This window comes from Oikopleura dioica, chromosome PAR (genome assembly GCF_907165135.1).
Source record: "Oikopleura dioica chromosome PAR, OKI2018_I68_1.0, whole genome shotgun sequence".
Classification (NCBI taxonomy): Eukaryota; Metazoa; Chordata; class Appendicularia; order Copelata; family Oikopleuridae; genus Oikopleura; species Oikopleura dioica.
The window spans coordinates 878,721-893,043 of NC_137293.1; the positions used below are offsets into that span (position 1 = coordinate 878,721).

The window sequence follows — 14,323 nt, forward strand, 5'->3', positions numbered from 1 at the left end:
CTGCAGAAAATCTTGATTTGCATCCCTTTTTTTGAAGAAAGAAAAAAAATGAGTTTCAAAGAAAGGTGATTTATTAATTTAAAAAAAATCTGGTTTTATCTTTGATGTGTTCGAATGTGTGAGAAGATAAAGGCAGTATAAAAGGTGATGCGAGTGAGGAAAATGTGCAAGTTTGAAATTATTGTTTGGTCTCTTCTGGATTTCTAGCCAGCCATATGGTGAGCTTGTGTTTGTAAAGAAGCTTCTTATACTCAAGCTCCTTGGGATCCTCGTTGTTGTTGAGGATCTCTTTGAATTCCTCGACGACGCCAGTTATGGAGGTCTGAAACGATTTGATGACTAAAAGAAATGGAGAAATAAGGACTTACAATGTTGGAAAAGTCGTGGAAACGATCCCAATCTTGGTTCTTCAGCTCTTCTTTTGGAATTGAAAGAATCCACTTCCACTTTTGCTCCGCGCTCATCACCCTTATTTTTTGTTGGAATAGTGATTCAAATCGAAATGATATTGAAACTTACGTGAAATCAAGGGGAATTTCATCGTGAGAATCGAGGCTTGTATTGTTGACGGTCTTGTGCGGGTCTTCATTCGAAATTGTGCTTTCATTCTGAGCCGGATGAAAGGCAGCTTTGATATTGGTCTTCGACAGTGTCGATTGAGCTACTGGAAGATTTCCCGGCGGCTTTTCTGTCGATTCAGTTGGACCGATGATTCCCTAAAAATCAGCATGAGTATTTTTTAACGAAAGACAAAAGACCTCGTCTTGCAAGTTTTGAATATCTAGTTTCGAAATCTTGACCCTCAAGTTGTTCTCCAAACACTGTTTCTTCAAGTCCTTCTCCTTCTTTTTCTTCTTCGCCAGTTCGATCGAATCAACTGATTGCTCGAGCAAGCTCATGATTTTTTCCGCTCGACCGTTTCCAATTGATCGTCGTGATTTTGCACCTTGGGGAGACAGCTTCGAGGTGTTTTCAACGGATCCTGTTGTTTTGTTGAAAGCTCGGCTGCTTCCGGTGAATTTGATGACTGGAGAAGAGGCGACTTCTTCAGAGTCGGGATCGAAGGGATCATTGCTTGATTTCGGTCCAGTCTCGCCTTTGAAGAGATCTTTTGCCAGACTTCGTCGAGAAGATCGATTCTTTCGCAGCGGCGTTTCGCCTAGGTCTCGAATCGGAGAGTCTTTCTTCTTGCTCTTTGGACTGTCTCTTTTCGCCGGAGAAAGATGAGACGCTCGTTCGAAGGTCAGTCGGTGGCCCTTCTTGCTTCGTGGCGTTTTTTCGTCGACGGGAGTTTTCTTCAGTTTCTTTGGCGTTTTGGGACTGCCGAGGTTTTGGGGAGAAGTTTTTTCTGGAATCTCCTCTGGCTTCTGAAAAAAATTTAGATAGACAAATGATATTTGATGGACGCAAAAACCATTTCTATTAATTTACCTTGTTCGCATCTTTAAGAATATTTCGCGTGAGCTTTGAGCTCTTCAGACTTAGCCCATGTTTCCCAAGAACAGCATTAGTTTTCTTGTATCTCTCCACGATCGTGTTATCCCCGTCTTCCATTTTCGCCTCTTTTTCACTCTTCTATGAAAATGAGAACTCTTTGAGAAATTCAGCGCGCTGGGCGATTTTCGCTTGGGAAAGCGCTCCGCTTCTCTTGGAGGAGCGCGCGTCGTGGAAGAAAATTCGCGCTGCTGGAAGAATTCGATTTTTATTTTTGAACGTTTCGGGCTAGAATTATTTTTGAATGATTAGTTTGATCATAACAAATTTATTTATCTTAAAAAATATGTGAATAAAAATTTGAAAAAAAATATTTTGAAGAAAAAAGTTTTCAAATAAGAAAAAAAATTCTGTCGTAGACTGTTCTTACTGTAACTAAACAACAGTAAACGAAGATATTGGGTAGTTCCTTAGTTTTTCGTTGCTTGACGAAAAGATCAACGAATGCAGATTTAAATTGACGAGCTTATCCGAGGTGCCATTTCGGAGACCTTTGCCAATTGAAAATGCCCGCGCCGATCCATTTCAAAATGTACCGGTGCATCAAACCAGCATTCCACACGCAAGAGAAATGTATATCAACAGAGATTGCAGAAAACTATTTCGTGGATTATTCAATTATTTGATTGTTTTATTGGCGATTTTGAAAGCCGTTGAAATCGTCAAAACCCTTGATTACCTCGACAACAAGAAAATATCTTTCCATCAATCAAGACAAAAACAGAACAATTCAAACAAAACAAAACAGCAAAAACACCATTCCGACCCCGTAGAAAACAAGCAAAATGATCATTTTCTTCTTCAAGTATCAAATCATTCCTGCCCAAAAGCTGCTCCCAACGATGAAATTTTCAGTAATCCCCCAAATGGGCGAGTTTTAGTTGCAGTTTTTCCTTATGGCCCGAACAATCAAATTAGGGGCTTTCGAGAGACCATTTTTCTTGCGAAAATGCTCAACAGGTAATTCTCTTTTTTTAGTAACTTTTCAATCTCAATGTTCAAATTCAAGATCGATAGTTGCTCCACCATTTTTCAAGCACGATCGGACTGACAAATCTGTCTCTTCAAGTTCCAATTTGATCGATCCATGGGTACTGGTTCAAAATTTTAATTCGACATTCAGTTTCATTAACAAAAGCCAACATTTTTGAATCAGTAAGAGGATCGACTTGACCTTTCGCAAATTTCTTCCATTGTCCCTTTGGTTGACCCGAGGAAACTGAAGAATTTCTGCGGGGAAAGCTTTGATGTCATTTTGCAAACCAAAAGGAGAAATAATCCTATGAGCAGAATCGAAGATGTTTACAATTACTCTTCAATGAATTTTCACTCCTTCAAACAAACGAAACGTCAACCATCATTAAACTCAACAACTCTTCCAGCTTCTGGTAAAACAAAAAGTGCTGCTTAGATTCCATTTTTCAGGTGCGATAAAGCTGGGGACAAATGTAACTCGCGTCCGAGAGCTCTGGACTTCTGATGAAAAATGCGCGTTTATGCTCTTCCCATATCACGTGATCAATTTTAAAGGGATCGTGAACAACAGCAAAAAGTATGCATTCGTCGATCTCCAGCGAGAAATCGTCCGCGCAACCCGCCGACCGAAGTACATTCAAGAAGTCGTGGAGAAATTCTTCGACAGTGAAATCAAGGAGGAATACGGAGCGCTGCACTGGCGGTATGATCCGAAAGATTGGTTTCTTCATTGCGACAGAGAGAAGAATGAAGGGCCGATTTGCTCTGGAGTAAGAAATGCGAGGAATAATCCAGAAAGATTTGGTGAAATGTTGCTGGAGGATTTGCAAACAAAGAGTATTAAAGTTTTGTACATTGCGGCGCCGGTAGATGACCATGAATTGATATCAAAAATCATACTAAAATAGGTGGTGGTCTAAACTTTGAAGTTCTTACGTGCGATAAGAACTTCGTGTGGCCTAAACTTTGATCGTTCCCATGTGCGATTCTTTGAGAAAGTGGCATAAACTTTGATTCTTCATATGTGTGAAAGTGGTCTAAACTTTGAATTTCCCCTGAGGCGCTCTGACTAGTTTTATGTGTGTCATCACCTTGAATGAAAAACGTAAACCTTATTGGTCTGCATAAAGCGTAGTGGCCTTAGCGGGCGGTGCTCTAGTCACCGATGGCAGAACCGCCTCCGGGGAAATTCAAAGTTTAGGCCACTTTCTCAAAGAATCACACATGGGAACGATCAAAGTTCAGGCCACACGAAGTTCTTATCGCACATAAGAACTTCAAAGTTTAGACCACCACCTATTTTACCAATCAAGGTAAGCTTATCTGGAAGCAACACCTTACTGTTAATTTAAGAAGCACATAAAAGTCTTCACAGGAAAAGACCTAGAAAAATTCATCAAGCAGAACTACTCCTCTTGTCCGAAAATCATGAAAAACTTCCACGATGCTTTCTCACTTCTTGAGCAAGAAATGTGCTTCAAAAGCCGAAGATTCTATCCGTCAACTGGAAGCAGCTGGAGTCTTAATGTCGTGATGGAAAGAATAGTTTTCGATAAAAGGGAAAACGAAGATAATTATAATCTAATGAAAAATATATAAGCTTTAAAATATATGCTATAATATATAGCATTTAATAAATACAAGCATTTTATTAAAGCAAATATATACAGTCAGATTATTCAAACGGGTCTTAAAGCGATTGCTTATAAATTTATTATGCAGAAACAGGCTGGTATTCCTTCTTTTCTTTCTTCTTGTTGTTGTGATGCACCTTGCAACAGCCACCGATTATCAAAATAAGGAAGACCAACATAATTAGCGCGGAATTCAAGAATCTGTGAATTGAAGCACCTTCTTCGCCGAAAATAGTAGAATTCATAAATTCAGGATTGAGTGCGTGCGCAATTTTAAATTGTATTCTTGTTTACAGTGATCCATCAGGTTGCAGATTCGAGGAGGAAGAGCACCTTTGCTGCATCCCTTTATATTTATTAGAGATTTTTGTCTTCCAAATCTTGTTACCTGAAGAATTTCGCTGCAGGCACTCTTAGACAATTGCATTCTCTTTTTGTTTCTCTTTTTGAATGAATGGAAAAGCTGAGCTTGATTTATTGCAGATTCTGAGTTGATAATCAGCAGGGCTGTTATTCGATGTCCTTGTCTTAGGTCGAGGCGTGAAGCCGTTCGTGGACTCTAATCCACAAACTATACAATTGCGGTCGCCAAGAACTTTGAGTTTGATTAAGTACTTTAATGGCCAGCGACTTTTCGGCGAATAAATACGGTCATAAAATTTTTAATTGCTAGAAATCGCAGAGAAATACCTTGCCAGAGAAATATAAAATTTTGTCATGATCTGGACGATCTTTTCTTTTTCGCTTACATTTTTTTTCAAAAATTATGTATTTGGCAGTAAATAATAAGAATTACACTTGTACAGATAGAAGATATTTACTCGTCATTTTGTCTATTGCATCAGAGCCCCTGATTGTTTCAGGATTTTCAGGTTCTTATTTCGTGTAAAGTTGATTCACAACTTTTTCGTAGTGGGCATTTAGTACCTATGAAATCAATGAAATCTGAAGTTAGGAGAGAAAGTACCGTTCGTTTGAGCTTCAGGGCGTCAGTAATCAATCCCGATTCCGGCGTCCAGGGCTCTTTTTCGAGGTAAATCTTTGAGGGAATTTCTTGTTTTGTCAGTTTTCCGATTTTGGCGATTTTCAGGAAGTCTTCATACACAGCTTTGTTGATTTCATTATTTTTCAGTAGAGCTTCAAACTCGCCAGGAATGTTTAGTTCGGCAGCGATTTTGAGGATTTCGGTTTTGTTCACTACTGCTACAGCAACGCAAGTGAGCTGAAATGAAGCTTGTTCTAATGCTATCTTTCAATTTTTAACCTGATCTTGATTGGCAAACACGCAGAGATTTTCACAAACTGAGCTGGTTTTCAAAATAGCTTCGATCTTTCCGAGCGCCAAGTATTCTCCATGTCTCAACTTCACCAAGTCTTTCTTTCGATCTTAAAAAATTTCGATCTAAATCCGACACCTTCTTTTTCTCACCGATAATGGAGAGATTTCCGTTGTTGTCCATCTGTCCAATATCTCCAGTTTTGAACCATCGGACTCCGTTTTCATCTATCGAAAATTCTTCCTTCGTCTTCTCGGGCATCTGGTAGTATCCATGTCTAGAAAAATAAAGACTCTGTGTTTGATAGTTCTTCTTACGCGACATTGTTTCCTCCAACAAGAATTTCGCCTCTTGGGAAGGGCTTGTCATTGACCGAGTAGTTGCCTTCTTTCCAATCAACCAGTTTGATCATTGAGCTTAATTTCTCTATTAGCCAAAGAAAATGAATTAGTTTACCTGTCGAGAATATGACCCACATTGCCGCATCGATTATCGAACATATCTTGGAGGCTTCCACCAGCGGATGTTTCTGTCAGACTTTTCAAGGGTCATTTCTTGCAAAGCTTTCTTGAATATTTTTTGTCTAGAAGACCCTTGCCCATATCCAGCTGTAACGTCAGTACACAAACAAATATTGATGAATCGCTGGGTCTTGACATCGAGAGGAGCACCGCCGGAAATGAAGACTCGGAGCCGACCGCCAAGAAGATTTTTCGTTTTCGAGAAGATGAGTCGGTCCCAAAATGGGGTCGGCATATTGTTTTTCTTGTGTCTGAAAATCATTAAAAACGATGAGACTTGGCGGTTGTAGGTACCTGAGCTTATATTTGTAGGCAAAATTGAACAAGGTTCTTCTGAAGGGATTCATTTCGGAAACATTCGCCATCACCGCTAAGACAAAAATTGAGTGACTGAGCTATTCGATTTTTTACCTTTTCGAATTCGCTCGGAAATTTCAGGGACAGCTGGCATGATGGTCGGTCTCAATTCAGATGCATCACCCTTCGAACCTGCCTTGATTCTGGAAGATCGGTCAGAAATTGTTAAAGTGGAGCCAAAGCCAACAGGGATACCGGCAAGGAGAACGGCGTTTTCAGCGGAAAGCTCAAGAATATGAGCAAGTGGCAGGTATGCAAGCCAAATATCTGAATATTTTCAGGAGCCTTTTTCGTCGATTTTCTTACCTTCTGAAGTCATGGGATTGTCGAAAGAAGTGATTCTAGTGAACATGGCACTGGCCGATCCGAGCACGTTTCCTTGCGAAAGCATGACACCTTTCGGTTTTCCGGTCGTTCCAGAAGTGTACATAATAACGGCTTTCATGAGTCATTATTGATATCAAAGCTGTGAATCAATATCAAAGCGGTACGCTAAAAAGCTCTTATTTATGCAATTCTCGGACTCTTTCCTATTGTATCAGGAGTAATAGGCTCATTCGGATTCTCTGTGATTTTTGATTTTGCTCCGATTGCACAGACTTCATCAAAAGCTCGGGGATTGATGGAACTTGGTAGGGATTCGGTTTTGACTTTCTGATGTCGGAATTCATGAGGAGCGTAGACGACGGTTTTCAGTGTTGGGATGTTTTTTGCGATATTCTGAAATTTTTTACTGAGAAACCATAACTTTGCAAAAATTATGTGAAATTTATTTTTTGATGAATACTAGATATTGATATAAATATAATAAACTTACTAAATTCGTTTGCATAGTAATTGTGAATATCAATATCGAAGCCGATCAATTGGTTTGACGATACAAATCTATCACTTACAATAAGTTTCGACTCAAGTAAACTAGCCGAAGTGATGACAACTTCAACTTCCGCCTCATTCAAAGCCTGCGAAACAGCAACTTCTCCAAGAGTCGAATAAACGGTCACAATCTACAAATCCAGTTTTATTGCCTCGCCATAGTTCGACAGTAAGACAAACAGGGTCAAAGGTGTTCGAGTTACTCAATAGAAGAGATTGTACCTTGATATTATGTCTGAAGCATGCGTGCGCGGTCATCATCCATTCTGCTCGTGTCTCCATGTACAAACAGACTCGCTGGTTTTGGGTCAATCGCGGTCATTTTTTTCAAAAGAAAATTTTGATCGAAAAGCCCATTCCTTGATTCCAAGCTCAGAAAAGCCCCTGGCAAGCTTGTCGACCGTTTCAAACATCTCTCCATACGTCAACCACTGATACTTGCCAAAAACAGCCTTTTTGAACACTTTTCCATTCGGCTGCTTTTCATCAGTTTCCGAAAGAAGTTCTCGCGTGCCCAAAGCTCGCTGGTCTTTGAAGAGTTTGCAGGCTCGCTCAAAGGCAGCATCCATAGTTTGAGTATTTCCATAGCAGCTTTTCATCAATTGCCCGCCATTTTGGGTTGAAATGTACGGACCGGCAGGTGAGCCGGTGGTGGAGACGGATTTTGGACCGCTCTGGGATCTGGAATATTGCGATCCAAGCTGAAATTTAAATCATAAAAGATGATCAAAAATGGAGAAACTTAAAAGTGCCGGTTAGTTCCGCTTAATGCCGCCTAGTGCCGCCATTATCTTAAGACTTAATGGCAGTAGGCGGCGCGAGCCGGCAGTAGGCGGCACTTTTAAATCATTCCCGCTAAAAACCCTACCATCGACAATTTCCACGGAATGTAAGTAATGACATCAATCACAAAACTCAGCACAATCAGCAATCCATTCAGCGCGTACGCCCATGCTGGCTCTCTTTGTTCTGCCATCAGCAGATTCTTCGCTTTCTCTTTTCGTCAGGAATTTGATTCTTCAAGATCTCTGCAGTTTTCGTCTGGTTTTGTTGATGTTAGGACTGGATCGATGCGCCGGGATTATGTAATTGGACTTATTGGACTTGTGGAGCGACTGTGTGATTTGGTGACATAGAAAGTTACTTTCTGAACAAATAATAACTGTAATTATGTAACATTATGATATTTTAATTAATGATCACGCAGAGGAAGCACCGGTTCAAATTGCAAGGGATTTTTATGTTCTCATTTTGTACAGATAAAATTATTTCTTCTTTATGATTTCCAAGCTCATTTCTCTTTCTTATTCCAACCGGAAAAAATCGCAATTCAAAGTCGAAAAGACATAAAAAAATCGAGTCCAACCGGGGTCAAAAATCAGCAACTGGCTTGTTTACTCTTTGCTCCTTTCGAAAGAATCCTCATTCGATTTCAAAAAAAATCGAACGAAATTTTCGGCAAGTAGACTCTGTCAATACTACCCGCCGTGGTATTTACACAATGAGGTGTGTTTCTTCGTAAAAAATCATATCGGAAGGAGAGCTAGGAAGAACGAGCTTAGTTTCTCTTTTTTCGAGGACACGTGTCTTGAAAACGGTGGTGAAAGATGGGATCAATATCGAGTTTGAAGAATTGCGCGGGATGAACTTATTTTCATTGGCGCAGGCGGTTTCAAGCTCGTACGATAATTTTAATAAGAAATGTTGAATCAGCAACTTTGTCATCCTTGATCGAAAAATTAATTCTTAACCAAAACAAGGCGAATATATTTAATGTTACATTTACCTTGATATTAAATTCGATTATTTATGATCACGAATTTTTATTTTAAAAATCTGAAGGCCTCTTCCAAGGGCAAGGATAAGCTTATCACTTTAGCTCAGAGTGTGATTTAGACATAGGTGTGAGCAGACTTCAAGCAGACACAATCATAGAGAAAATTTTGCTTAGATTTTGTTTGAACAAGAGAATGTCTCAAAAACGAGAATTCATAACTCAACCAAGAAGAGCAGGCTACAAAATTCCCGATTTGAAAGGAAATGGAAAAATCAAGTAACAACAAGAATAAGTTCTTTCGCTAATTTGATGATTGTTATCCATACTCAGGGCTTATTTCTAAGATTTATAATGTGAATTATATAATTTATCTTTATGACATATAATATGCAAAAATATAAATGGCTGGAGCGCTTATCGTAAGCCTTGGGACTGATAACATCCCAGATGCAATTGCGTCATCGAGAATTCAATTGTCTGGGAGCTTTAGGTCACCATCGAAATCAATCTGAAAAAGAAGAAGAAGCTAGTCATGACCGAAAAAAGTAAGGATAATAGTACTTCAAATCCAAAATAAAAATTCCGTGAAGTACTGATTCAAAAAAAATGGAGAAAAAACCGCTTGAAGAACTTTTCTTCCCTGATATTACTCCCTTGAAAAGAAGCATAATTTCAAATGCGAGAAAAGCTACTTCTTCAGTCATAAGAAAATGCGATGATTTTGCCATTTCCGGAAGAAGAAATTTCACTCCGAAAAACATTCTGGTTCTTGCTTTTCTGGCGATGCTTCCTCTTTCGATCCCACATTTGCGAAACCTGAAAATGAAGATTGGCAGAATAGCTTCTTCACCTCCCGCCCTCTCAATTCCCGACTTTCCCGACTTTCCGAAAATCTCCTTTCCAGAGCTTCCAGCGGTCAACTTTCACTCTAAAACGAGCCGCCACGAAGTCAAGAAGTGCGGAGAATCAGAAGACATCATAAACCTGCGTAAAGAACTAATAGAGCTTCGAGAAGAGCTTGATGATCTCCGAAAAAATCCTCTCAACGCGGAAAAAGTCAAGGAGGAACTTCAAGAAATTGTTTATTCAACTCTTGAAGACAAGGTTTGCCCCGACAAAAGTTTTTTTTTCAACTCGTATTTTTAAGACGGGCATGGCTGATTACGCGCTAGAATCAGCAGGTGCAGAAGTTCTCGAAAAATGGACGACTCCGGGAATCCCGACTGGAAACGCTTTGATGAAGATTTGGAACATGCCGATTTTCTACCAGACAATGTCTCCTAGACTTGCTCTTCAACCGAATGTGCATCCGGGGAATTGCTTCGCGTTTGCGGGAGATACAGGCTTTCTGACGGTCAAGCTCGCTCGGCCGATTTACCCAACCAATTTTACCATCGAGCACATTCCAAAGGTACTTTCTTCGTGAAATTTTTACGCCTTACTATTTCAGGCACTGTCATTTGGCGACATAAGCTCTGCTCCGAGAAACCTGACTCTGGAAGTATTCAACCCTATTTCCGGAAAAGGCAGCATCGTCGGCACCTCAACATTCAACATCGACGGTTTTCCCGTTCAGACCTTCAGGACTTCCATTACTGATGCTCTTTCTAAACCAACTCAGGTCAAAGGTCTTTCCTTTTGAAAAGCATTGTCAACCTGGACACAAAGGAAGACCTTATTTAAGTTCATACGACTAAGAATCAATTCAAACTGGGGAAATCCCAATTTTACTTGTCTCTACCGACTCCGTGTTCATGGATCTCAACATGATTTTTAACCTATTTTAGTTAAATTTAACCCATTCAAATCAGATAACAAATATTCAGCTTTCTTATGCATATTTTCATGATACGAAAAGCGAGATTTGCCAATCTTTCTGAATGAAAAAAAAATAAAAATTGATATTTCGGCGTCTTGAAGAAATACTTTCTTCAAGAAAATATCATTCTGATATTGTCAAATTTTCCTCCTGACATCTGAAGATGTCAAAAACGTCACCTTCATATTGAACTAATCTTCTAATAATCTTTCTTTTTATTTTACTAACTCCACTAACAACATTTCTCAAAGTGTTTCAAAGCTGCCGAAAATGTCAAATGAATGAAGTCAATAAAATTCCTATCGTTAAAAATCGGCGTCAATTTGGCTATTTTTATCTTAGCGTTGAACAATTGCGCGCTATCTCTTGAGCTCTTCGATTAGTTTTATCTTTTCAAATCTGGAGGACTTCTGTCATAACAAAATTTAAACTCCGCCGCTATCGCCTTTAAACCGAGAAAAAGAGAAGGCTTCGCAAAGGAACTTTGCCCGCGGCACCTATCGCTTAGCTGGTACGACCTCTCAGCAGAAGCCACATTCTAGGGCCGATATTATGAAAAAGCAAGGATGGAGAGAATTTATTTGAAAGGGCTTTTCGTTTGCTTCGTTCAATTTGTTTTGTTTGGGGCTTTGTACTGGCATTTTACAGAAAGAATAGAAGAGTCTTTCAGCTTCGAGTATTATTCAAAGGTAAGAATCAATGCTGTTATAATTGCCTTGAAAATTTTTTTCTAGAGATCAAACAAAGAAGAGAGTAAAACTGAGAAATTTCTTGAGAAAGAAGATGAATTATGGATAGGAAAGGCTCAAAAATCCCATTTCTAGTTCTTGTACTTTTTAAAAGCCGGTTCATAATTATTTTTATGATCGATTTTATTGCGTTTCGGAAGAAATTAGGATCTATCAAATAAAATAATTGGAAAATAGCCTTTTGAAAGAACCTACACCATACAACAGCAAAAAATGGGGAAAAACTCAATCCCACGAAAATTTCAATTACAACGAAGCATATTTCTCCAACTCCGCTCCGCCAAATTTCATCGGAGCTGGCGCGAAAAAATGTGGCACCGGCGCCTTTAAATTCTTTATGGGTCACCATCAGCATTTCAAACAAGCGAGAGGGGGAGAAGCACACTTCATTTATGACGATTCGAAATGGGCTCTCGGCTGGCCCTACTACCAAAAATATTTCAAGGGCTACGGCCCAAACGATGGAAATGTAATTTTCGAAGGAACGCCGAGATACATGGTCGAAAACCTGGTCCCAGAAAGGGTAAAAGCGATGAATCCTTTGATGAAAATCGTGTTTGTCTTCTGCGATCCAATCAAGCGCCTCAAATCTGACTTCATGCACGTTCCTTTGACAAAAGAGCCGCACAATCGAATCATTGGTGCGTATTCAAAAGTCGGGGACATCATCGACTCTGCTCTTCCAGACATCAAATCGAAGCTCAAACTCCACGGGGAAGACTACATCACTGACATTTATCGCCACGACATCGCACACAGCCTTTTCACCAATAGCATCTACGTTCATCACCTCAAACATTGGCTAGAATACTTCCCGAAAAACCAAATCCTGATTCTCGAAGGCGAAGAAATCCTAAAATCGCCGCAAAAAATGGCTAAAAAGACGCAAAAATTTCTCAATCTCGAGGAAGAAATCAAGGACGAGCACTTTTTCATCAACAAAACTTCTGGTTACTACTGTATCAAAAACCCAGCCACTCTCGAGCCCCACTGTATGTCTACAAAAGCAAAAGGGCGGTCATCGAAGGTTGATCCAGAAGTTCTAGAGCTATCAGAAGAGCAAGAAAAGGAGCTGAATGAGTTTTTTCTGCCTTTTAATCTGCAACTCTGTGAGATTATTGGACCCAGTTTGAGCTTTTTAAAGCACATTTGCTAGAATTTCTTCAATTGAAAATAGAAAAAATGGATGAAATTAATAAATAATAAATAAATATCGTATATTTTCGAGAAAAAACGGAATATACAGTCAGGCTGACTGAGTCAGCTTCGGAAATATTCTTCAATATCAAAAACGTCGAATCCTGCTTCTAATAGAACTTCATGAACATCTCGTATCGTCTTATCCCCGATTTCGATCATTTCTTTCGTGTAGTATTCAAATGACGGCGGGACTTTTTCTCGCTTGAAAGAAACTGCTGCTTTTTGAAGCTAAAAGTTTCATAAAAAGATAATCGATTTTGCGAAAACTTACTTCGCTGAGACATTTAATTCTCATCTCTCTGTCGTCAGGAGTCCAGCCTATTCCGTCATCTAAGAAATTCAGAACTTTTTCCATCTCATAAGTGGCGTTTTCCTTGAGTCGCTCAAAGCTGTAAACGTGCAGAGGAAGATTTCTAGAGCGGGCGATTTCAGTCACATTTCGCGCCAAGTTGCCCCAGCCTTGAAGCCATCTTGGCGCATTCTAGATCCATTTTTAGTCAGACACATTGATTATTTCTTACCTCGAACCAAGGCTTGGATTTGAAGATATCTTCTTCGACGACACTTGTATGCCCATGCCCTCTTCTTCTTTTGAATTCCGCGATTATCGCGTCATATGGATTTCTGACGACAAAAATAAGCGCTTTAGCTCTGTCCATCACTTCTTCATTTGACGGAAAATGAGATTTGACAATCATCGTCATTCCACTGAGAGGATTCGTCCCTTCGCCCTTGAATCCTCCTCTTGCGAGGGAACCATCGGAGTAGATGCTTCCTGTGTAGATTCCTGTCGCGTCTTCGAGTAAAATACGCGTCCAGGTATTGCCGCTTCCGGGGTAGGACAAAAGTGGGACGATTTCGAATTCTCCTTTCTTCCCCAGTCGTACTTTTCTCTCACTGCATTCTTGCTCTAGAATTTCTTTCTCGATCCCCGTCTCCTGTGGCTGATATTTCCCCTCTTCCAGCTGATTTATCATAAGTTCTTCTTCATAATCACGAAAAGTAGCAAGAGCCAAGAGTAAAATAGGAACAACGATAAGGATTTTTATTTTCGATGTAATTTCTGTCATTTTACAAGCATTTCTTTGAATCGAAAAAAAAGGATTATGGCAAGGGATTCAATCTATTCAAGAGAAGCTAAACAGCCCGCGGCAAGAGTAGAACATGCGAAATGTCAATTTTGAAAATGAAACAATTTCAAACCAGGCAAAACAAGTTTAATTTATGTTAGATGCAGTAGGTCGAGTACAGTGAATTAAACATCATTCGATAGCTCTTTCTTATTCTCCAATCGTTCAACGCAACATTGAATATTCTGCATTTTACTCTCAGGTCAATATTGCCAATTTCTGTTCTCATTCTTATTCCTCTTGCCTCAAGAAAGAAGCAGCTGAAGAGTAAAAAGATGCAAAAAAGATTCATGTGCGGTTTTTGTTTCAGAAAAAATGCTCTCTTCTTATTAGAGTGGGACCCTCTGGGCCAGAGGCTCTGGCGTCAATCCCAGTCTGGGTTTTTGACGTCAATATATTAGGCTTATACCTTGAGTAACTTTTGAATGAGATGATCCTGTCAATGCACAAGTGTGTATCTGCTACTAGCTGTGCATCATACTTAAATTATTATCGCTTTAAAAGAACCACTACG

The 14,323-nt window shown here is 39.6% G+C and overlaps 6 protein-coding genes across 6 annotated transcripts; 3 read left to right on the plus strand and 3 right to left on the minus strand.

Moving 5' to 3' along the window:
- Positions 1-59: 59 nt before the first annotated feature.
- On the minus strand, positions 60-1,633 carry LOC145704787 (uncharacterized). Its single transcript, XM_081782256.1, has 5 exons — positions 1,432-1,633; positions 759-1,367; positions 520-716; positions 369-468; positions 60-322 (listed from the first exon to the last, which is right to left on the minus strand). Exons 1-5 carry the CDS (start codon positions 1,552-1,554, stop codon positions 179-181), a joined length of 1,173 nt encoding a protein of 390 aa, XP_081638382.1. The 5' UTR covers positions 1,555-1,633; the 3' UTR covers positions 60-178.
- Positions 1,634-2,083: 450 nt separating this feature from the next.
- On the plus strand, positions 2,084-3,377 carry LOC145705992 (uncharacterized). The gene is made up of 3 exons (XM_081783500.1): positions 2,084-2,454; positions 2,504-2,882; positions 2,920-3,377. The coding sequence occupies exons 2-3, from the start codon at positions 2,777-2,779 to the stop codon at positions 3,375-3,377; spliced, it is 564 nt and encodes a 187-aa protein (XP_081639626.1). The 5' UTR covers positions 2,084-2,454; positions 2,504-2,776.
- A 1,511-nt stretch (positions 3,378-4,888) lies between these two features.
- LOC145701029 (fatty acid CoA ligase Acsl3-like) lies at positions 4,889-8,278 on the minus strand. The gene is made up of 15 exons (XM_081778259.1): positions 8,003-8,278; positions 7,488-7,835; positions 7,357-7,431; positions 7,155-7,265; positions 6,783-6,978; positions 6,565-6,705; positions 6,313-6,525; positions 6,196-6,271; positions 5,979-6,152; positions 5,837-5,917; positions 5,698-5,796; positions 5,533-5,657; positions 5,368-5,489; positions 5,071-5,325; positions 4,889-5,030 (listed from the first exon to the last, which is right to left on the minus strand). Exons 1-15 carry the CDS (start codon positions 8,108-8,110, stop codon positions 4,980-4,982), a joined length of 2,175 nt encoding a protein of 724 aa, XP_081634385.1. The 5' UTR covers positions 8,111-8,278; the 3' UTR covers positions 4,889-4,979.
- Positions 8,279-9,171: 893 nt separating this feature from the next.
- On the plus strand, positions 9,172-11,000 carry LOC145704789 (SUN domain-containing protein 3-like). The gene is made up of 5 exons (XM_081782258.1): positions 9,172-9,456; positions 9,502-10,015; positions 10,059-10,322; positions 10,362-10,532; positions 10,596-11,000. The coding sequence occupies exons 1-5, from the start codon at positions 9,359-9,361 to the stop codon at positions 10,686-10,688; spliced, it is 1,140 nt and encodes a 379-aa protein (XP_081638384.1). The 5' UTR covers positions 9,172-9,358; the 3' UTR covers positions 10,689-11,000.
- Positions 11,001-11,675: 675 nt separating this feature from the next.
- Positions 11,676-12,650, plus strand: LOC145704794 (heparan sulfate glucosamine 3-O-sulfotransferase 3B1-like). Its single transcript, XM_081782264.1, has one exon. It carries the CDS (start codon positions 11,817-11,819, stop codon positions 12,633-12,635), a length of 819 nt encoding a protein of 272 aa, XP_081638390.1. The 5' UTR covers positions 11,676-11,816; the 3' UTR covers positions 12,636-12,650.
- Positions 12,651-12,706: 56 nt separating this feature from the next.
- LOC145704166 (sialate:O-sulfotransferase 1-like) lies at positions 12,707-13,895 on the minus strand. The gene is made up of 3 exons (XM_081781606.1): positions 13,201-13,895; positions 12,951-13,160; positions 12,707-12,907 (listed from the first exon to the last, which is right to left on the minus strand). Exons 1-3 carry the CDS (start codon positions 13,747-13,749, stop codon positions 12,740-12,742), a joined length of 927 nt encoding a protein of 308 aa, XP_081637732.1. The 5' UTR covers positions 13,750-13,895; the 3' UTR covers positions 12,707-12,739.
- Positions 13,896-14,323: the final 428 nt, after the last annotated feature.